The following is a 22,576-nucleotide window of genomic DNA, read 5'->3' on the forward strand; positions in this document are numbered from 1 at the left end:
CTGACAACTTTTCACCAGAATATCAAAGGCCACATCTAGACTGACAGGGATGTAAACTGTTGGACGAGGCATTCATCTGTGAGGAGGTAATTATTCTTCGTGATTCTTAAAACACTCTTTGACTCCAATGGCGAGTGGACTGTCATAACTTTTAGTCTAGGGTGGCTCCTCTAGCTACTCTACCATGAAGACCTAACTAATAGTGTTACAGAGATGTGGATCTTCCAGTTGTTGTGCCCATCTTGCAGGGAACCTCTGAAGACCTCTCAGGGCCACAATTTGGTCACACCCTTGTCCGATGCCTTTCTCACTCTGCTATCCTGCTTTGCTGGATGGCCAACGCCAGGAAGAACCTTAGTTTTTCCTAACTTCTTCTGTTTCACAACATTTGAGTGCTCCAGGGACTGCAGATGGAAACTAGCAAGTATGCTATAATGTGGTACAGAGCATCTTTACCTTGCGCTTAAGGTTCTTCTCTACATGGTCCCTGTCAAATAAACTAATTAAATAAATAAAACTGTGCTCCTAAGAGCACTCAAAGCTTTTAAAAGCATTTATATCCTTGCACTGATTTATGCCTTGTCAAAAATGTTTACTTCGAAAGTCTACCGAGAATTTTTTGGACTTCATGGCTTTGTCGCATGCAATGTGAATTGTGAGAGTCTACATGCACAGGTGTGTTTCTAAACTACCTTAATTCTGATCAATTTTCTGCAAAGATGTGTCATGGATAATTAAACAAAACGGGATGCACCTGACCACAGTTTGGAGTGCAACTGCAAACAGCCTGAATACTCTTGTAAATGGCTGATTTCAGTCAGTTTGCTGAAATGTTGCCAAATTTTATCCATTTAGAATTCAATCTACAACACACTCCAGTGAAAGGTTTTAAATACCACATTACTTGGCTCTTATCATTCATGTTTCTAGCATTTTAGATTTGTTTTTCCCCACCATCACTGCAGTGACTGTTGTTTAGTGGTTATTATTTTGAAATGTCTGACTCAAGCTGCTTTGGAAGATTACTACGCAATATAGTGTGAAGTAAAAGTTTTATTTTTGCACAGATAACAAATCATAATGCATTATTGGGAAATTAAAATGGACTTTGAGCTCTTTAATGGACAAACTATGTAATGGTGACATTGTTTCAAATTGATCTCCATCCTTTGGTTCTGCAGTTTCTTGTTTTTCTTGTTGATGGACAGATACACCAGTGCTGATATATCTGCAGTAAGATGATATAAGCTGATATACTAGCCTGGCTCTAATTGCAATGTGATGGTTTTTATTCCACAGTTCTGCAGCATTTCCTAGATGCATAGCTAATTGGCTTTTCCATTGAAAGATATTTTCCAGACAGAGATGAACTTGGGACAGAGTTCAAGGGATTAAAAGCCTTTATCCTCAAACAACCCAAACAAATCCAAGTAACATTTACTCTGAGCAAATTAAATTAAAAAATAAAATGGCAATATGTCCTTAAGAGTAATGTATTCTCTCCATATCTCACAGTATGAGCTGAGCACAGAGACCTTTACCTGTTCTTGGAGCTTGTTTCTTTTGTCTGCCTTATGGCTGCAGTGCTCTGCGTGCTGCTGCTCTGGTCTGTACAGCTGCACTGCAGAGGCTTTTCAGTCTGAAGTAATTGAGCTCAGACAGCGTGCACCTTGTTCTGTGTCTGTTTGTAGATCATAGAGTTACAGTAACATGCCTAATAATGGAAGGAAAGGATGGATGACGGGGGAAAGATGCGTTTATCTTACTGAGCTGACAATGTAGTCCTCACATTAAATACTAGAGCCCTCTCCTCTCCTCTCCTCCCCCACACCAGCTCTCATTTCTTCCCTCACGACTCTGTGCCCACTCTCCACTCGCTTCCCGTCCTTCTCTCTCTACACCCTCTGCTCTTTTCCTCGCCTTCACCCTCTTCTCTTCCCTCCTTCTCTCCATCTCCATCTCCTTTTCCTCTTCTCCCTCCCTCCTCCTTTCTCACTCTCTACTCCTTGGAGTGGCGACACCGTGACTGCCTGCGTCAGCCAGCCTTGCCAGCCGCTGCCAGCTAGTGAACGCTGCTACTGGAGGTTGCTGTATCCTGCAGAGAGCCGTGTGTGTGTGTGTGTGTAAGTGTATGAGTGTACGCAGATGGGAAAGCAACTGAGTCAGGGAGGGCTGCCTCTCATCTCTCCGCTGTCACCAACATCCTTCACTCTCCCTCCTCTGCTCCTCTCCTCCTCTGCTGCCATGGAGCTCCAGCAGGCTGAATCACAACGGCATCTGCAAACAGGGCTGAGGTAATGCTGTGTGCCTTTTACACAGGACATTCTTTCTGTATTCAAGTGCACACATCTGCATGCAGCTTCACAAGGCGCATTATGTGTGTGTGTATATGTGTGTGTGTGTGTGTGTGTGTGTGTGTGTGTGTGTGTGTGTGTGTGTGTGTGTGTGTGTGTGTGTAGACCTACACTGTAATGTATAGCCCTTTGCTACCTATCAGATTTCCCTGAGTGTCAGTGCAAAAGCATCAAGCTCCTCAACCTGAGTACAAAGAACTGTCAACTCTATCATCTGCATGTGTTTTAAGAACTGTCATGTGCATATATGTAGGATTGTGTGTGCTTCCTTGAAGGTTCAGTTCCTGTTTTCATCCAAGGTGCTCACACAGACCACGTGACCCACACAGCAAGCAAGCATCAGACGTTACTCATTCATTGCTATTACTGTATGTGCGTGTGCATCGATCCAAGCAGGCCCGTGATGCTCTCTGTTGTATTGGTGGGATAAGTCTGCAAATCAAAGCTAGACAGACAGTGAATTATTGAATAGTAAGAGGCATGTCACCGTCTGTGTCTTGTGTGCTTTGTTTTTGTCTTTATTCCATTGGATTGAAAGTTTACTTTTCCTGTCTTAGCCTTGTTAGGCTAATCTCTGTTGTGCATCAAAATCTATATGTCTTTAAACCAACCACAACCTTCATCCTTACATATCCCCAGTTGATTTGAGCCAATTTGGTATCAAAGTATCAAAACTAATTAAACAGAATCACAAAAAAATGGTTTATTCCTGTTCCTTGTCAAAACTTGCGCCTATATTAACCACAATGCAACTGTACTACCAACAATTAGAGACTGGGGTTCACTAACCTTACACAAACTGTTCCTGAAGGCTCATTTACAGGTCCCAATATGCCCCGTTTGCACAAAACAATTCCAGTCTCACGTGTCCCCAGAATATATCCTGCAAATTTTCAGCTCAAAATACTGCAAAGATGGTTCATTTTACAATAACTATCTAATTCCTGATTTTATTGTCTGTAGCTTTAAATGCAGTTGAGCTGCTGCTATCCATGCAGCCCTCAGGAAGAAGACTCTCTCTGTGTGTCTATCACTTCCAACTTTCCCTCTGCGCAATAATAAGTGGAAATATAAGCAGAGCTGTTGTTTTAAATCAATGCCTTTGAGTTTGTTAGACAATGTTATTGTAAAAAAACCTTTTTTATTATATAGCATTGCAGAGCTCATCTTGAAAATAGCTTGAAATGCTACATTGTTAACATGTAGTAATAATTATGTTTTATTTTATTCACTATTTCATACTTGTTTTGTTGTCTGAAACTGAAAATATATATATAAATGAGAATATCTCAATTGGGAATTCGGGTGTATTAAAATGCAGTGTGAGCACAGGGAGCAGGAGAGAAGCATACAGATGTAAACACTGGCTGAGTTTAGGTTTGCAGGTAACATGAAAACAAGGCAGCAAATCCATTCCTTTTTTATTGGTTTCAGATCTGTCTTAAAACTTCCAGCATGCCTGACTGTCCCTTAGCATTCTAGTTTCCTCAGAGCTCTGACCTCTGGAAACTGGTTAAAGCTAATGGTAGCGTTAGCAACATTAGCCGCACAACATGCAACACTAAGCATTTTTCTATTGTTGTGGTGATGTTGCCATCAAAAATATAAGCATTGCTGGAAGTTCATGAAAACTTTTGGGTTCAGTGAACAGCAGATCATTTGGTGAACTCTGCTTGTGGTTGAAACTGATTTTATAGTTAGCAGAAACAGCTCTAGAAAGTAAATAAACCTGGTGGACTGAAAGGCAGCTGCTCATTCCAAATGTCTCACTTGGAAGCAGCAGAAAGATTTTTGAGCAAAGTTTGGTACATGACAGTTCAGTAAAAGTCTTCCTGGTTTGTGAATCTAGTGGAGGGGCTTGAGAAACAGCAGAAATCAATGTTTCTATTTAACCGCTTTTTATCTACACCCCCAAGTTCATAACAACCAGAAAACACAATCAAAATGGATTTTCACCATGTGCGACCTTTAAGGGAACAGATCAGTATTTTGAGAAATACATTTGTTTGCTTTCTTGCTGAGAGCTACATGAGAAGATCGACACTGTTCTCAAGTCTGTGCAGTTGACATGTTGGCAGTAGGTTAGCCAAATTTGGTTACCTTTGGAGACCCATACTTACTAGGAGAGAATGGTGTTCATGTTTTCCTCTCAAGAAGGTGAATGGTTGCATTTCCACAAAATTAGTTATGGCAATGAAACACCTCAGCATTCTGCACACTTTACTGTGATATGCTAACATGCTGACAAGGCTTTAGCATTTAATCCCTGTACTGGGCATACTAATAGCCCCTGTTGTAGCCTCAAGCTGCAAGAAATGCGGAGCAGGCTGCAAAAATCTGCTGTAAACACTTATTTTACTTGCAGATTTTTGTCTTTATTGTCTTCATTTTTCAGTGACATTGCTCAGTTTCATTTCCTTTTAAGACACCATGCTACCCGAGTTTTTCAAATGTTAAATTTGCCATCCTACTCTGTGCAGCCACATTTAGTTTTTAATTAGCAATGATGTGAAAGATTGTCTCAACTGACAGAATTATGTGATTTCTTCTCCAAGCAGGTAGAAGTGCGTGTGGTGCTCTGCGGGGCCAATATGGATTTTCTTCGGAGGTGGACATCGGGCTCTGCAGTCGTGTTCTTCCACACACTGGCCTTGTCCTGGACAGGTAGGACACACAACAAGTATAACTTAATGCATTATGACACCTGATTTTTTTGGCCTGTTGTTTGGCATTCATTTCAAAATGAACACTGTTTATAAATGACACAACTGCACAACAAGGTTTAACATCAGGTAAAATATCTCTTTTAGGAGGATGTCGAGCTAAATCCCTGATAGAAGTTTGCATATGAATCAGACAAAATTTTTATATATTTATTTTTTAATTCTTTATTTTACTAGGTAGGATCGGTTGAGAACAATTTCTCCTTTACAGTGATGACCTGGAGACACAAGTGTTTAAACAGAGATTAAAAACAGTCGAGATTAATGCTAGCAAACAGTCTGCATGTGGCAGCAGTCAACTAGGGTCTGCTGCAGCTTCTGCTTAAGCATGGAAAGCGATGGAAGAGATGACAGTTTGAGAGATTTTTGGAAGGAAATTCCAATCAATTGCTGCAGCAAAGCGAAAGGAATTCCGGCAAAGATAGTGTGACCTTGGGGATAGAGAGTGTTATGAGCTCACTGGACCTCAGGTGGTGGTTGTTATGGGAGTGGTGTTTAGGTTGGAGGTTTTGAGGTGTCTTTTCCTGATAGGGTCTTGTAGATGAGTAAAAGCCAGTGCTGGAGTCACCTGGTGTAACGGGAGGACCAACCAACCAGTTGGTCAAGGTCACAATGGTGGGTGGAGAAAGATGCAACATATACAAGATGGATGTATGCCATCTATTGGTTTGTGAACTATGTTTTTGAAGCTTTAACTTTGGAATTTGCCAGTTGTTGCCTTGGCCTTCTGCGACTTAACGTCCTGGACGAGGGTTAGATCTGACTGAGAACATGAGGACACCAATAGAGTAACAACTTATCAATCACATAGTAGCCCTGCTCTAAAACATAACCTGCTTTATTGTCTGTTTCACTCTAAATGGGATCATAATTTACAAAATGAACATCATGTTGCATTGAAAAAGACTCGAAACCAGCAACTGAGACCATAAACAGACTATGAAAATGTGTGCTGCTTAGAAGTAAGGCTATTTTATTATTGAGTTCCATGCAATCGGACTTCTTTCAGTACCCAGAGGAGTCGCCCTGAGAAACACTGCAGGTTTAGGTGTCATCATTTTTCAGAGGGAAATGTAAAGAAATGTTTTAACATTTTGTCCACACAGTCTTCTTATGTCAACGATATCTTTTTGCCCACAGGTGCAATTGAGCCCGCCCCCAAAATTGACGGATGGCACCGGGCAGCTCTGACACTGAAGGAGAACATGACGCACAGGTTCAACTGCCAATCAGACGGCTGGGATCCTCGTGCCCCTCCCCTGCTGACTTGGTACTTGAACGGGGAGCCGCAGAGAGAGCCATCACCGAATCGCGGGCGTCTGGTGATGACATCAAAAGAGGATTCTGAGGTCATGAGACCAGGGACCAATCACAACAGCAGCTTCTCTCTGCGGGCCAAAAAGTGGGACAGGGAGCTGGTGTGTGTCGCATCAAACCCCAGGACAGGAGAGAGCTTCAACGCCACTGTCACACTGAATGTCCAGTGTGAGTAGAGTGTGTAAAACGTTTCAGTAACTGTAAGTGGGTCATTGTTATTGCAGTTGATACAGTGAATAAAGTGCTGAGTTGCTCTTCTTCTCCTTATTTCAGTCCAGCCAGAGATCCTCAGGGTGAACGCTCAGTACAGTGAAACCTCAGACCCCGGCCTTTCCCTGCTCCTCTTCGCCTTGGTACGGTCCAACCCACCTGCCACTATCACCTTTGTGGACCAGTCTGGGCAGCTGGTGGCCAACACTTCTGACTTCCTCATCCTGGACTCCCGAAGCTACCCGTGGCTGACCAATCACACGCTGAGGGTCACACTCAGTAGCCTATCAGGGAATATCTCACTCAATGCAAGCAACAGTGTGGGAACTGTGCAGAATAACCTCACACTGGCAGGTCAGTGATGGTAAACAGAAACGTGCTGCTTTAAAAAAAAAATGTATATATATATTCCATTTGGTCAATAAATACATCTCTTCTACCTTACTTAATGTAAATATATGAGTTTTTGTAATCAATTAAATGGAAAAGATGACAGAGAAAACTATGAATAAACAGATGAGACTTCAGTCAACTCATTAAATTAAGTTCTTACAAAATAAAACTTGCATGTAATTGGACTTCCTGGGATGCACTGTTAGAGAGTTTAAGTTCTCCAGAGACTCCTCTTTTTTGTAATCTAAGAAAGCAGACATGATGGAAACTTGCTGGATGTCATTGTTAAATTTTTTCTTCATAGTAATTAAATAGTTGTAACCATGACAAAGGTTAAATTCAGTCCATGCACCTGAAGAATTATAATTTATCTCTGTATCTGGAACAGTCTGTCTGTGACAATGTCTATGTAACAAGTTGATTCAACATAATTATCTTTAATTTATTGAACTTGTTTTCTTAAGTTCCCTTAATTTAACTCAGCTAGTTTTTCATTTTCACAACCAATAAGATGACTTTGAATAAACTAATGTGTCAGTTGATGTGAGGTCAACTGACATATTTTTCTAAGCTGAATTAACTTAACATGATTTACAGTGTAAGCTAGCGTTTTACAGTGTAACTATAATTTGATGTTTTAGACAATACACTTACTTGCTTTATTGTTGAGAATTACTTGAGCAGATTATTTCCCTCTCATGTCTGTCTGTCTTATATGCTTCGGTTAGCAACCGGTTAGCTTAGCTTAGCTTAGCTAGCATAAAGACTGGAAACACAAGGAATGAGCTAGCCTGGCTCCATCCATAGGTAACAAAATACACTGACCAGCACCTCTAAAACTTGTTCATTATTGTTGTGCAGTGTGGCTTATTAATCAATACAAAACCCAAACTGTCAAATTTCTTTTTGGTTGTGTTAAGATTATTTATTGGCCTGGGACAGTGACTGGTGTGAATCTTGTTGTCACAGTCAGACTACAAATAACTGAGACACTGAAAGCCACAGCACCTTTTAATGAACAAGTACAGCACATAACTACCATAGCATAACACATCATTGCTACACCTAAGAATTAGCAAGAGAGATATGAAGTGTTAAATAGTATGCTTTAGAGGCGCTGGTACATGGGATTTGTTTTCTGTGGACTAGATCTTTGCTGTAGCTTTTTATGAAATGAGAGTGGTATTAGCGTCTTCATCAAAAATGTGGATTATTAATTTTTTTAACCTCTTTATTTCTTCCTCCAGAGTTCCTGCAGTCTCGCGTGGAGGTGCCCATGTTGGGAATCGTGACTGGAGGAGCCATGGCCTTCATGGCGCTCCTCATCCTCAGTCTGATAGTTCTCTGCCTCATGCAAAAAAACAAGAGCAAGTCCATTGGTGAGTGTGTTTGTGTCAGCTGGAAAATCTGTGACGGAGGCATCAGTTGTGGTATATTCTTCTGCAGGCTAATGCACTTCCTTGTATTGTGTTTCAGATGAGCCAGTGGAGATTCTGATGACCAAGAAAAGGTAAACAGGAAAATCAGCCTTGTGTCATTGAACATTTGAGAAATATTTTTATTTGCTTTCTTGCTGGGAGTTAGTAAGGAGACTGAGAGCACAGTTGAGTCTGTGCACTAGATTTGTGGCTTTTGCTGAATTTGGAACTGTTTCCTCATTTTTCAGTCTTCTTACTTCACTAAGATATCTATTTACTGACAGTGGATTCATATTTAACATCCAGCCGTGAGAATGATGTCAAGTTTCTTTTGCCAAGAAAGAAAACAATATACACCCATCAGGCATAACAATACGACCACCTTCCTATTCTTGTGTTTGTCTCCTTCATGCTACTAAAACTCCTTTGACCCAGTGAGGCATGAACACAGGATCTCTTGGGATGTCCTTTGATACCAGGATGGTGGCAGTGAATTTTGTGGGTCATGTGGGTTGCAGGGTTTAACCTACCTAGATCAGGCTTATCCTGGTACATCCCACAGGTGCTCAATAAGATTTGGATCTGACGAGTGTGGAACCCAGGTGAACAGCTTAGCTCTGTTGTTTTTCTCGGGGAGACTGTCCTCACAGAGAAAAACGACCACATAGGTCGTCTGTACACGCCCTTATTACGACCGTGTGTTACGTTTTGATGTTAAGCGACCTCTAGCGGTTGAGTAAATATCGACACTCCGGTGTCTCAGCTGAAATGTCACCATGAACAAACTTAGCATAACCCACTAACCATAACCATAACCCTAACCATAACCCTAAACCTGTCTTGCAAAAGTGAGGGAAAAGCCGTTTCGCGAGGGAAAAGCCGTTTCGCGAATTAAATCCCGTAATGCCTTCCTTTTCCCTGTAGGGACGGTAACCTAAATACGTTCTTATGGGTCGTATTCAGGGGCACGTTACATACGACCTGTGTGGTCGTATGAGTTTGAGGACATGTTGTTCCCTGGCCACTCCTGAGCAGTTTTTGTGGTGTGTCGGGGTGCGTTGTCCTGCTGAGGGTAGAAACTGGCATCAAGGACTGCTGTTGCCATGGGGATTTGGGGTTTCTTGACCTGCAATGTTTAGGTGGGTGGTACATGTCAAACACCCACATGAATGTCAGGACTAAAGGTTTCCCAGCAGAACATTCTGTAGTAACACGACGATCGATGTTCTTCACTTCACCTCTCAGTGTTCATATTGTTGTGGCTCATCGGTGTATATACAGCTCATTCTTAGCAGTTAAACCATGATATTATACGTTAAATAATAAAAAAATCCATATTTAACTTGTGGAGAATAAAAAACTACTTCGATATTGAAAGTAATAAATTGTACAGTCGGTTCTAGTTTGCATACTGGGTGAATCTATGCTTCCTCAACTTTTCTTTTACACCACTCCAACACTGTCTCTGCATTCCAGTTCCCCTTTATGCCACATGCTACCTCATGATTTCCACCTCAGCACATTAGTGGACTGGAAAGAAAACACTGATGAAAGCATTTTTTCTGCTCTTAGGAATACTTTATGTCCATCCTACAGATCAATAACACCTTTAATCCAAGTGTGATATCACTGCGTATTATCCACACAGTGAATCAGCCAATCTGAAGACAGAGAAAGTGGATAAGACCCACATCCCCAGAGAGAACATGTCTCTGCCTTCCAACATGCAGCTCAACGACCTCAGCACTTTGAGAAGAGGTAAGAGCTGCCCGCAGTGTAACAAAGACAAAACACCTTCAGCTGCACTGCAAGGATGGATATAGTATGGATATTCTCCACATGAGTCTAGAAATTTCAGTATGAGCATATTTAGTACGTGAAACCTTTAAATACAGTTCATATATATACCACTGGTAGATGAGAAACAAGAACTTTTCAAGTGATAAATACAACATGTAAACTCATGACATGCAATGATTTCAAGTTAAAGTCAAAAATCAGGCAAAACCAATATTTTCATTCTTGTTCACAATGAATCCCATTGCTTACAGATGTTAAAGTAAATGGAGCTTCTTCCAATACTCTACACTGCATGTTAAAACCTGAAACAAATGATAGTACAATAACATTTGTAGAAAAATGTGATAAATTGTGGTCCACGATCCTGTTAAGAGCAAACAAGTTATTCAGTCCATTATTCCTTGAATCTCAGGAGCCCAAGTGCATTGTGTTGCACTAGTTAGAGGTAATAGGTAGAGGGAGCACACACGGGTGTAGATTTTCTTTGAACATCAGCAGGAATCGAGCAGGGGCTGTCTGAATTCTCTCCCAGGAAATTTAGACCATCAAACACCTAATTTCTTGCATTCTGTTGAATTTTTATGCACCAATTTGTTCCTTTTCTGCATAAATTTATAGTGAAAATAGCTCTATTTGTGTAAAGGAAAACACAAACCTGGTAGCAATGCAAAATATAATGTAATCCAATGAAGTATTTTCAAATATTTAGTATCCACTTTTCTTGTTAAACATCGCTGCTGAGTCAACCCACATATAGGCTTTACTCCTCTGTCTTCTTTTGTGTCTTTTGTATGGGACAGTAACCTGTTAAATGTGCAAGTGGAACCTTTTCATGTCAGTACTCTATGAATCTCTGGACCCGCAATGGGTCGAAAGGTATTCAATCAATAGCACTATCAATCAAATCTGTTAAAGAATGAGAAGTTTCTTTTTCCTCATAATTCTGAAAAGCTAACTGTGAAGCATATTAGTGTAGTCGTTGGATAAACTGTTTTGTAGACTGCTGCCGAACAGATACTGTTTTTTCATAGAAGCAGAATAATGTATCAAGAAAATGATAGAGCATCACAGCATAGAAATGTTTAAGTATTATTATTTAAGGACAACACTGAATAGCAGGCTGTTTGATTGAATGCCCTTATCTAGCTTATTCTGATGTGTGACAACTAGGGTTCAACTTTTGTTTTTTTTTGTGTCCTATTATTTGACTTCCTTGAAAAGAAATGACGCACATTTTACAGTTCTAGGAATGTTCCTGGAAAGAACTGTGAAATGGGGTTGGACTAACAGGAAAAACTGGTTGCATAACCCGTAAAGTATTTTAGTCAGTGCATACCAAGTCTGCTGAACGCCCTAAATGTCCACGCTCTCAACATATTTTCAGAAACATTTCCACTAATTAATGAATAGAATTTGACTTTTGGATATGAACAACTGCCTCTAAACTCTTATTCATACATATTACAAAGCGTTTAAAGGCCCCTTCCAGTAAAAATCAAGTTTCAACCTTGTTAACACATCTATATGGTGTTTTTTAAAAACATGTTTAATGAGTCAAATAAACCTTTTACCGAGTTATTCCAATATAACAGCTTGTCATTGTGTAGTGTAGAGTAATTTTACAGTGTTTGAACAGAAGTGTAGGTGAGCTGGTGTGCTGAGCTGCAGCAGATCCACACATTCTAGAGGAGAGAACAGTGTAAAGTAGGGATGTCCGATATTGGCTTTTTTGCCGATAACCATTATGCAGATATTGTCCAATTCTCAATTTCTGAGTCTGATATCAACCAATATCAATAAATATGGGCCTTCCATTGGTAGACGAACTCAACTGGCAATGTAGTTCTATCTTTTTTTTCGATCCAAATACTGGCGCCACTGGAAATCTGGCATGGTGTCGGAATACATTAAACCATGCACTTGTTTACACGCTTCAACACGCAGTTTGATGATGTGATCATTTGCATGCTGGTTAATGCCGACGAAATCCAGGCATTATTTTATCAGTTCTCGTGATAGGCAAAAACAACCACAATGATTTACGCCAATATCAGGCTGACAGTATCGATAGGCCGATATTATCAGACATGCCTAGTGTACAGTTATGTCTAAAGTAGGAAGAAATTATTCTAATGGAAAAAAATCAAAAGCTACAATCTGGTACATGCAAATGAGTTCTTTCATATTTAATCAATGACAGGACGGCAACTTTAAAGTAACTTTGGAAAATTATTCAGAAATTGTGAGCATCCAAAAGTGCAAAATAGTGAATTTTTTGCTTAGTTTATCAGCATGTTATCAACATAACAAAAATATATATAAAACAAGAAAAGCACTCAGAGAGCGCAGCACTCTGCCAAGGCTGCTTAGTCATTGTATCATTTCTGAAGGCTAAAATCTTGAAAAAATTTGTGGCAGAAATCCCGGCAACATAGAATATGACCATTTAATATAGATGTACCCACAAACAAAACGACCTTGTGCTGAGCACAGGCATGTGTTATGCATATGTACATTATGTACGGATACCGAATCGTATGACCTAAATATGTAGTGGGAATTGATGGGACTCAGAAACACTCCCAGAATTTAGTCAGTCCCGGTAAGTCCACAGCGATGGATTTGTAGTAGGACCGCAATCATGTGATTGTCAGCAGGCAGCTGATGCAGTGTTCAGTTGTTGTCATGGTTACAGTGACACCATGCCGCTATCTCGCAATGATACAGAAATCTTAAAAAATCCATGGATCCAGACTAAAAGCTGCATCACTGCCAAAATCTAATCGCTTGGTCCTTGTGTCATTTCTGATCTTCCCTGAAAATTTCATCCAAATGCATTAATCTGTTTTTGAGTAGCGTTGCAAACAGACAGACTGCCCTTTCTTGATGGAGTGAAAATCACGCCTTTTGTATATTTACAGGGTTTACAGCATTTAAAAACCTGTGTTGCTAAAGAAGCACCTGACTTTAACAACACCTGGAGCGCCTCAAAATGATGTATAGGTTCATACACTATTGTCTTATACTAAAAGGGATTACATGGAGGTGATAGAATAGATGGTGCTAGAAATCAGCAGTTCACCTCTAAAACTGCCGTCAGTGCTGAAGAGTTTTCAAAAATACATTTCTTTTGCTTTTTTATTTTTGGCTGATTCCTACTAATACCCATAAAACATATTCATCCCACTTTGAAATTTTTCCCCTTTTTTTCTTTTCAACATTGAACCATGGCCAATCCAATTTTTTCTTTTTCAAACAAGAATTTACAAAAAAAGACTCATTCATGTCAAAGTGAGAACAGATTTTTACAAAGTGATGCCAGTTAATTCAAAATATGAAGTGCAAATATGAAGCTATAGCCATCAACTTAGCTTAACATAGCATGAGCTTAAACAGTGTAGCTTAGCATAAACTGTGTCTGGACAGGAAGTAGTTCAGCACATTATCCTGCACAAATGAAAAAGATTGTGTAATTAGACGTTGGTTTCTTACACATAGGCTTTGGATGCAGACAGTCATTATACTGGTTGTGTTGGATGAGACAGACTTTACACACATTAAATTAATTAGTAGGCTTTACTGGTGCCAGTATGTGAACTATGCCAGTTTAGCTCCAGCCAGTACCATTTAATCTCAACATACAGTCACGAAAACTGCATCAATTCTCTCATTTAACTTGAAGCCCAGTAAAATAAGCGTATTTCCCCCCAAAACTATCCCTCCAAGAAGCTCATCATCATATCTCTCTGTATTCTCCTGTGTCCTCCATCTTTCCTGCATCACTTCTCGTAGCCCGAGAGGCCGCCCAGCAGAACAGCGTGGGAGAGCACAAGAAAGAGGAAGAGGAGGAGGAAGATCTGTCTTTAGCCTACGCCGCCAGAGGTCAGGGAAACACTCTGTGATCCTGCTGCATTTTTCATTATTTATATTTTTCGCTGCGGAGGAACAGCAGTGAGCGGTTATTGTTTTCTTTTCCCCTATGGTTCCCAGGTTTTGCCAGATATCCGATGGTGGGCTACATCTATAAGGTGAACAGCACAAGCAGCGAGGAGATCTGGCTCTGACGGACCTCAAAGCAACACGCAGACCGTACGTGCATGCATAACTACTTCAGAACAGTGCAGCTGTCCAAGAGGAAACTGCCACTCAGACGTTCAACCAATCATCGCTCACCTTCGGGCTGGGCCAGGATGAGAAGGATCTTGTTGTTGGAGATCTCGTCTGTTTCTGGACCGCATCAACAAACCTCTGTTTCTCTGACTCAAACATGAAGCTCATGTCCACAAAAAGATCTCAGTGTTTTTGTCATCAAGTGAACCAAGCGCTCTGGTATTTACACTGCTGACGTGTTGTCTCTACAAGTATGAACTCCAAATAAGAATGCTCATATTCAGTCTGTTTTGAGTTAAGACTTTGTGTAACCACATGCTCATGATGTCCTGTTGCAATATTGGAATGCATTAATTGTCCTATGCTAACACCAGAATGCTACTGTGAGATTTTACATTTTGACCAGTGATACCTGATGAAGGTGGTGCATAATTATAGAATACGTAATCGTTAATGGACATGCGACATGTCATGTACTGTATATTTGTATGCATATGTATATGTGTATAAAAGAGGATGTGTAATAAAGATATTATGGAGGTTGTATGGAAGTAAATGCTGGGCAGCCTGTAGTTTTATTTAGCACTCACCAGGGGGTGCTCAGGAGTGGTGTATAAGATGGAAAATATGGATTTTGTGTTAGTCACGAGTGTGGAGTGCTTATGACAGAACAATGAAGGACTGTTGTGTGATGCTGAAGACATTGCTGCGTTTAGTGAGTCAGAAATGAGATACTCTGCTTGCTTTTTTTTTTTTTTTTTTGCAATAACAGGTGCAGGAGAAGAATAATGCATCCCAGTGTGCTTGACACCATGTTTGTGTGTGTGTGTGTGTGTGTGTGTGTGTGTGTGCGCGCGCCAGGTGTTTGCTCTAGGTCACAGGTTCTTGTGGCTTTTTCTTCAAACAGGAAGTCGGGTAGTGTTGTGGGAGCATCTCTTTGCTCTTCTCTGCTGTTTCTTCTGCGCCAAACAGGGAAAACGCAGTCTGTCACAAACACACACAGGGAAAAACATTTACAACACACGGGGAATTAAAATATTCATCTGAGCACACATACTTGTGTTCATTTGCTTTGTTTTACCAGATGGAGCTGCTCGTCATGAGCACGAATCTCCCAGAGCAACTGCACAGCACGAAGCAGTCAGTGTCAACACGCTGATCAGCTAAAGCTGCTACTGACTCCATCTCCACAGTCAATATGAGATGGTTTTTCTCCACTGATTGCTGCTCCTGTGTTCTGGAAAGGGTCTTTTATGGAAAATGAATAATGATGTGTGGGTGGGATTTTTTTTTCCAAAAAACTGTTTCAATGCTCTTAACTCAGTGAATATGAAGTCCTTGCTAACGACTGAACACAGAATTAATTCAGTGGGGTTTTTCTGCTGCAAATGTAGAAAATACTCCATGCTCACTTTAAATTACAGACACTAGTACAGGTGGTTGTAAAAATACTTCATCACACGTTAGAGTCCTGTGTTGAAAATGTTACAAATACTGTTAAAAATCTAAACAAAATGCCTTTAAATTTGTCAAAAACAGGAGTCCTCCACCTGTAGAAATCAACAAAGCCTGCTGAAATAAACCAATCACACTCACTTCCTTCACACACACACACACAAACTCACACTCACACACACACTCCGACAGACAGACACTGCATGCTTTTACAGCTCAGACACGGCAGCGTTTTAATTCGAGGTATGTACTTTTATTTAAAATTTACTGTGGATGACAGGAATGCTGTATTTTATTTCTTATCCAATTGGATTTTTTATGTTTTCATATAGATGTAAAAGTCTAATTTAGAATCACAAAAGTAAAATGAGCTAAATCCAAAGTTTGTATTTTTGAAAAGCTAAGCTAATTTTCTTGCAAATGCACCCCAAGTTACATTTTTAAACAGTTAATCATTGCATTTAGCAGAACAACTGTAATGGTTGATGTAAAGCAGAAAATGGCGCCCTTCCTGTTTTCTGTATGCACTCGATCTTACTCGGAGTGAACTGAAATATTTTCTTCTTTTACCAGCTGAAAACTCAGGACTAAACACACAATGAAACGCCAGTTAGTTTTGCTGCTGGTTTGGATGCTGACTGGTAGGCCTCTCTCATTGTTTATGTTCTGCATGACATAAAATCAAAATGACGACAAACATTTAATATCAGTCTTTGAATCACTTTTGATTGTACAGAATTGTATGCCAGTTCAATTAAAGTGAATGTTCAAAGACTTTTTCTAAATTCCTCCCACAGCACTGGTCAGCATTTCTGGTAAGAAGACTATTTTAGCTTTTACATGCTGGTTATGTCGTGGTAATGACGTGTGTGGAATTATATGAAATATGTGGTGATTTACACGAAGCAGTTCTGTAATCGGCACGTTCAGTTTTAATCTCTCTGTTTTGCCCGCACAGAATCAAAAAAACTGCAAGTGACTGATCGCAGTGATGGACTTAAGCTGGATTGTGGGACAGATTACCAAATCCGAGCTGAAAATGATGACCCTAAAGACAGCATAGAGCTGAAAAATGATGAAGACTTCGAAGGAGAGTACACATGTGAGACAAAAAAAGAGGGATCTGAAGATATACGATCAAAAATCTTAGTGAAAATTCGGAGTAAGTCCTGCAGGAAAACTTGTGTTTGGCATCATGTGATGAAAATAACAATCAGGCAGCTTCTGTGTGTTTTTGTACTTTGTTACTTTCAGTACTTATTTTTTACTTTGTCCTATAAGTTAGGTAATCTGAAGGTTTTCCTGTAAAGTGAGTTTCACAAGATACCTGTGTTTATATGTTTGTGTCCAGCTTGTGACAACTGCATAGAGCTCGACTCGGGAGCGATAGCAGGCATAGCGGTGGGAGAAGTGGTGGCTACCATTGTGATCGGAGTGGCCGTCTATCTGGTGGCTTCTAAAGCTGGGAGTGGTCCAGCCCCCACTAACAAGAAAAGTAAACCTGTCTGTCTGTCTGTCTGTCTGTCTGTCTGTCTGTCTGTCTGTCTGTCTGTCTGTCTGTCTGTCTGTCTGTCTGTCTGTCTGTCTATCTATCTATCTATCTATCTATCTATCTATCAATCTATCTATCTATCTATCTATCTATCTATCATATTTGGAAAGTATTGTTACTTAAAACATCTTATTTTGAGTGAGACACACATCTGTCCACTGTAGTAGACGCATACGGTAAAACAAAACAACTACTATATCACTGTGAAACTTCCCCAGCTGGTTACTTCCATCACGATGAGTATTTTTTGCATTTCAAGTTTTCCAGTATTTTATGTTCAAATGAGCAGTTGAGGTATTCTCTCATTACAAATGCACAAATTGACATAAACGTCCTCAACAGTAATCTATGTTTACAGAGGGGGATTTCTCTTTTTTTTCACTCCATAAATCTGGAAATACTGTCAACAGCCAGGAAAAACTTCTCAGTTTTACCGTGTTTTTCACAATAAAATAAGACTGTGAATGATAAATGAGCAAACCCGAAGAAAAATCACTCAGAATATAACCAGGAATAAAACTGGAAAGTTTAGTGTATGTAAATACTGCTGGAGTGGAAATTCAGAATAAATTAAGAATAATACATTTTTACTGGTAACTAATCTTTACAGTAATAATTAGTGAATAGATATCACCAAAAAACCTGTTCAGTTTATTTCTTACATTTATAACGAATAGTTTTTCCCATAAAACCTCTTCAGTTTATTTCTTACATTTGTCTATTGTACTTTGTGCACAGTGCAATTCAGTTTTTTTTTCTTAAAAATTCTTGTCAGAAAATAGTTATATCACAACATTAATATTAGATTTTTGACTAAATTGCTACTTAGTGCCCTGGCGAGCAGATTATAACCACTAAAACAAGACGTCCAACACAGCAGACAGGTACAGTTGTGTACAAAAGAAGACAAATTCCAAATAAATTCAACTTTGATCAAATCATTTCAAGGTACATTTCGATCGCCATCTGATATTCTGTATGTATGATGTAATATTTCAGGGTAACAAATATTACCCTGAAATATGTTAATTTAATTTCTTTATTTATTTGGATGGGACAGTGCATATTAATAAATGTACAATCTCAGGAGTTTATGCAAGGTTGTAATAAATGAACAGGATTTAGCACAAGCGCTCATTTCCATCCGTTGTCCCAAACATTTAAAAAAAAACATGCAAGTTTAGAGACATAAAAAACAACACAGCTTATACAGAATCACGGAGAACGCTTGAGAGATTGCTAGTTCGGATGAATTACTGTGAATAATGTGGTTTAGTTGAGGTTTTAATAACTGTACTGTAGACGACAATGTGGAGGAAAGGGTTAAGGACATTAAAAGGCTTCACTAACACTTGTTTAAAGTAGAAATTATTGCGCTCTTGTAACAGAACCTAATGGAAATTGTGCCTGAATTGAGGTAAATTTTGTGGGTGATTGGTGCATGAACCTATGACTTAGTGAATAGAACACAGACATGTAGAGACAACGAGGTAGTCTTGTGGAAATCTTTTTATTTATTATTCAAATTAAAAACTGTTTTGTGGTGCATTTCCTGAATTTTCACAGGAAAGTGGTTATACTGTGAGAATCAGATGAAGTTTAAAATAAGGAAAATACGCAATTGTTGTGTAAAACTGCCAGTTTCCTTCATTTGAACGGGTCATTTGTGGTGTTTGCCAAAGCACTGTGCTAATAATGGGCTGTGCTGTGGTAAGCGTGCGATGAAAGGAGGAGCACAAAGAACAAACACCTTTAACAGACTACTCTCACAAATACTAACAGTAGTGAGGCTCTGAGTAATCAGTTTTCCCGGTAGGAATTTCTTTTTTAACACCTTATGTGTTAAGTTTTGAATTTGGTCTGATGACTTTTTGTATTTATCAGAGCCGTCCGTCAAAGTTCTTGCAGGCAACAATCAGGCCTGTATTCAGTTAACCCGAATGTACGTTTAGTTTGAGGCTCTGCAGATGCGACATAATGCAACAATCATGAAGAACATTCACATGATTTGAATATCGCTGTTTACTTCTTTTAGAAAAGCTGTACCGTGAAAGTGGCTGGCTGTGACCACAGCTACTGCTGACAGCGTTGGGCTGTAGTTTGAGACTGTCAGCGTGATCACTGTTGGGGCGACAATGCAGCTGTGGCAGTTTCTGTGGCTGCAGTTAGTCTGTACAGCTGCTTATGTGTGACTGACATCTGACAAGGCTGCTCATCAATACACTCATGATTGGATTCCTGAGTTTCCCTCATATTTCACAGATGAGTGTGCGAAATACAGCATACAAGGAACAGCTTCACCACAGTGATCAGTCAGTAGAAACATGTCTGTTCAGTTAGTGTCAGCCATTCAAAAAAACTTATGTATAGCAGTTGCTTGGTGTATTTGATGAACACTTATGGTCGAGTAGTGGCAGCGAATGCTTCGATGTGGTCACAACTAGCGACTTTATACTGTCAAATATCGGCCTTCCTCAAAAATCAGATCGACGGCAAATTATACTGTGAGTACAACTTAGCAACTATTTTGTTGCCTGAAGTAGCAAAATCAGCCGACCATCACCTCTGATTTCCACCAAATTCTGTCCATGCAATATGTGGTTTGTTCAGTCTATACAAAGCCAAAGTCTAAAAGCAAGATTTGGTTGTCTTGGGTACATTTTGTGACTTTAATAGAGTCACATTTTAAGCATATTGGCGACTACTGATCTTCTCTGCAACAAAATGAACAAGCACCTGTCTGAAAACCGTTTGCTAGTTTTGTTGTGGTTTTGGTTTTGTAACTTGGTCAACATGCTGGCCTCAAGAGTCGAGCATAATGCTGCTAGCTGAACAGAATAAAGAACAGAGAAGTAGCGGCAATTTGAACTAGAAGAAAATGCGGTACTCATAAACAAATAACAGAAAATAGAAGACATGTGAGCAGTAAAATGTACTTCCGGTGTTCTACACTAAAAAAATACAACCTAACCAGTCTGTTTGCCCGCACGTGTTTGTTTCAGTATTAATATTCTCAGCACATGTCTCCTCAGGCTCGGACAGGCAGCATCTTGTTCCTAATGAAGTGACCAACAGACCCACCAATGATCATTACCAGGTGAGCTCAAATGTGAAGCCTGTTTCAGAAGCATATTCCATCATCATATTTAAAAACTAAACACTAACCAACACTTTCTCTTGTTCTCCCTTCGCTTTCTTCACCCCACCTTTTCCCTCGCAGCCTCTGAGAACCAGAGGTGGCCAGAGAGACACGTACGATGTGCTCGCCAAGAGATAGAAGCTCACTGCCAGCCATCCCTCCATCCCCGACTCCCCGCTGAAAACAAGCCTGCATCCCCACCAGCTGCAGGAGGGAGAAGTCCTATCATTGCTTTCTCCTGGTGTGATTTGCTCTGTATGATACTGCTTCAGTTTAAACGCTCTCTTAGTCTTCTATTTGCCACACACCTATGAGATGATGCTCTGCAGAGACCTCTCACTTGTTGAGTTTCCTGCTAGCCTGATGCTGTGTACCATCAGTGTTTCAGCTGTTGTGGTTTTCTAGATACAACTGGTATCATGGCGTTTTTCTTTATTGTTAAAAGAATTCTCATGTTCCAATAATAAAAACTAGAGAATAAAAATTGCCTTGCTGACTTCAGACTTCTCCAGTGTGTTTCCCGACTATAATTGCTTTTCAGATTAAGTAACACGCATGATAAGCTTGGAATATTGTGTAAGAATAAACTAGTGGTCCCATGGTTTTATTTAAACAACTAAAAAGTTTGAAGCCTCAGCAGGCCTAGTTTATTTACATGTTATTTGGTGGTTGATGGTTTAATTCCCGGCTCCTCCAAAGGTTGACGTGTCCTTGGGCAACACAACGAACTCGAAGTTGCTCCTGATGGCACACTAGCAGCTTCCATGACAGCCCTGGTGTACGAGTGTGAATGAGACAGGAGAAAAACGCTGTAAAGTGCTTTTTATCTGCTCAGGGCAGGGGCAAATGTATGATTTAAGAACAGTCAATGTATTTGTAAAGGAGACAAGTTTGTACCTTGAACGGAGGCCACGCGTCAGAATATTTATAGCCTGAACTAATTTGCAATGCTTGACCCTCAAATGGTCCAATAAAATGCATATTACTTAACATCACATGCAGAAGAGACAGGAGTAAATACTTTTATTGAAAACACAAAATGAGAACTCAGACCGAGCAATAAAGGGCACAATCAATGGCACAATAAACAAAACAAAAAGCAGCAGATCACTCAGGACTACGTGGCCGATCCCTCATTAAAATCCATTTTATTAAGAGTTCAACATGATCCCAGTCAGGATCCAGACTGAATTCTGCAGGTGATAAATTCCACAAGTGGATCCTCCAGGCAGAAACAGCTGTTTGTTCAAATGAGAAGTCTTAAGTGGACTTTGCTGTTCTCACTGGATGATTGTCTTGTTGTTCTGATCTCCAGTTTTGAGAGGAATCTTGAAGTCATTCAACACCTAAAGAACCCCATAGAAGAGTATAAGATGAACAGATTTAATAAACTGACAAAAGCTAAGCATTTTTGGGTTTTAAAAAAACAAGGGAATAGGGAAATCTTATTGTCTATTTTAACTGCTTAACTGTGCATCATCATTAGACTTGTAGTAGAAGCTGCTCACGTTATAATCAAGAGGTTACACAAAAACTTAGATGTCTTTAGATCATAGAGTGCATACAGGTATTTGTAGCATGAAATACTAAACAGACTTTAATGGTTCTTAATGTATGCAAGTTTGCTTTTGCAACCTTGATCACTATTTCTAAAGTCCTTTTCCAGTTATTGGTTAAACCCCTAAAAACTCATTACTGTTTGTTGCATATTTACAAATCATTTTTTAAATGAAAATAATCACTTAAAACCCTTCATTTGTTTGTTCAGTCTGTACAGAGCAAAGTCTAGAAACAAGACTTGGATATCTTAGGTACATTTTGTGACTTTATTATAGCCACATATTAAACATATTGACGAGTACTGATCTTCTTTGCAAGAAAATGAACAAGCACCTGTCTGAAAACTGTTTGAGAGAGTTGTTGTGGTATTGGGTTTCTAACTCGATCAACATACTGGCCACAAGAGCCGAATGTAATGCTGCTAGTTAAACAGAACGGATAACAGAGAAGTAGAAACAATTCAAACTAGAAAAGAATGAGGCACTCGAGAACACAGAACATATATAACAGTCCAGAATTTGTAAAGGAAACAAGTTTGTTCCTCG

The 22,576-nt window shown here is 39.7% G+C and overlaps 2 protein-coding genes across 3 annotated transcripts; both read left to right on the forward strand.

Moving 5' to 3' along the window:
• The first annotated feature begins 1,691 nt into the window (after positions 1–1,691).
• Positions 1,692–14,881, forward strand: LOC110959057 (transmembrane protein 25). 2 transcript variants are annotated; one of them, XM_022205800.2, is made up of 9 exons: positions 1,692–2,294; positions 4,913–5,018; positions 6,218–6,562; positions 6,668–6,958; positions 8,245–8,376; positions 8,474–8,507; positions 10,064–10,173; positions 14,008–14,097; positions 14,206–14,881. In XM_022205800.2, exons 2-9 carry the CDS (start codon positions 4,946–4,948, stop codon positions 14,277–14,279), a joined length of 1,149 nt encoding a protein of 382 aa, XP_022061492.1. In that variant the 5' UTR covers positions 1,692–2,294; positions 4,913–4,945; the 3' UTR covers positions 14,280–14,881. The 2 variants fall into 2 exon arrangements, with proteins under 2 accessions (XP_022061492.1, XP_022061491.1); XM_022205799.2 differs by having other exon boundaries at positions 1,693–2,294; positions 4,910–5,018.
• Positions 14,882–16,640: 1,759 nt separating this feature from the next.
• Positions 16,641–20,968, forward strand: LOC110959071 (T-cell surface glycoprotein CD3 gamma chain-like). Its single transcript, XM_051958245.1, has 5 exons — positions 16,641–16,671; positions 16,739–16,942; positions 17,132–17,275; positions 20,365–20,429; positions 20,553–20,968. Exons 1-5 carry the CDS (start codon positions 16,641–16,643, stop codon positions 20,607–20,609), a joined length of 501 nt encoding a protein of 166 aa, XP_051814205.1. The 3' UTR covers positions 20,610–20,968.
• Positions 20,969–22,576: the final 1,608 nt, after the last annotated feature.

The sequence above is a fragment of the Acanthochromis polyacanthus genome, chromosome 13 (genome assembly GCF_021347895.1).
Source record: "Acanthochromis polyacanthus isolate Apoly-LR-REF ecotype Palm Island chromosome 13, KAUST_Apoly_ChrSc, whole genome shotgun sequence".
Lineage (NCBI taxonomy): Eukaryota > Metazoa > Chordata > Actinopteri > Pomacentridae > Acanthochromis > Acanthochromis polyacanthus.

Excerpts from the sequence above, each read along its gene's own strand:
- LOC110959071 (XM_051958245.1), top strand. The coding sequence starts at position 16,641 with ATGACGTGTGTGGAATTATATGAAATATGTG. Across the intron at positions 16,943-17,131 it reads AATCTTAGTGAAAATTCGGA|CTTGTGACAACTGCATAGAG; the intron begins GTAAGTCCTGCA and ends GTTTGTGTCCAG. Across the intron at positions 20,430-20,552 it reads CCACCAATGATCATTACCAG|CCTCTGAGAACCAGAGGTGG; the intron begins GTGAGCTCAAAT and ends TTTCCCTCGCAG.
- LOC110959057 (XM_022205800.2), top strand. The coding sequence starts at position 4,946 with ATGGATTTTCTTCGGAGGTGGACATCGGGCTCTGCAGTCGTGTTCTTC. Across the intron at positions 8,508-10,063 it reads ATTCTGATGACCAAGAAAAG|TGAATCAGCCAATCTGAAGA; the intron begins GTAAACAGGAAA and ends TTATCCACACAG. Across the intron at positions 14,098-14,205 it reads TTTAGCCTACGCCGCCAGAG|GTTTTGCCAGATATCCGATG; the intron begins GTCAGGGAAACA and ends TATGGTTCCCAG.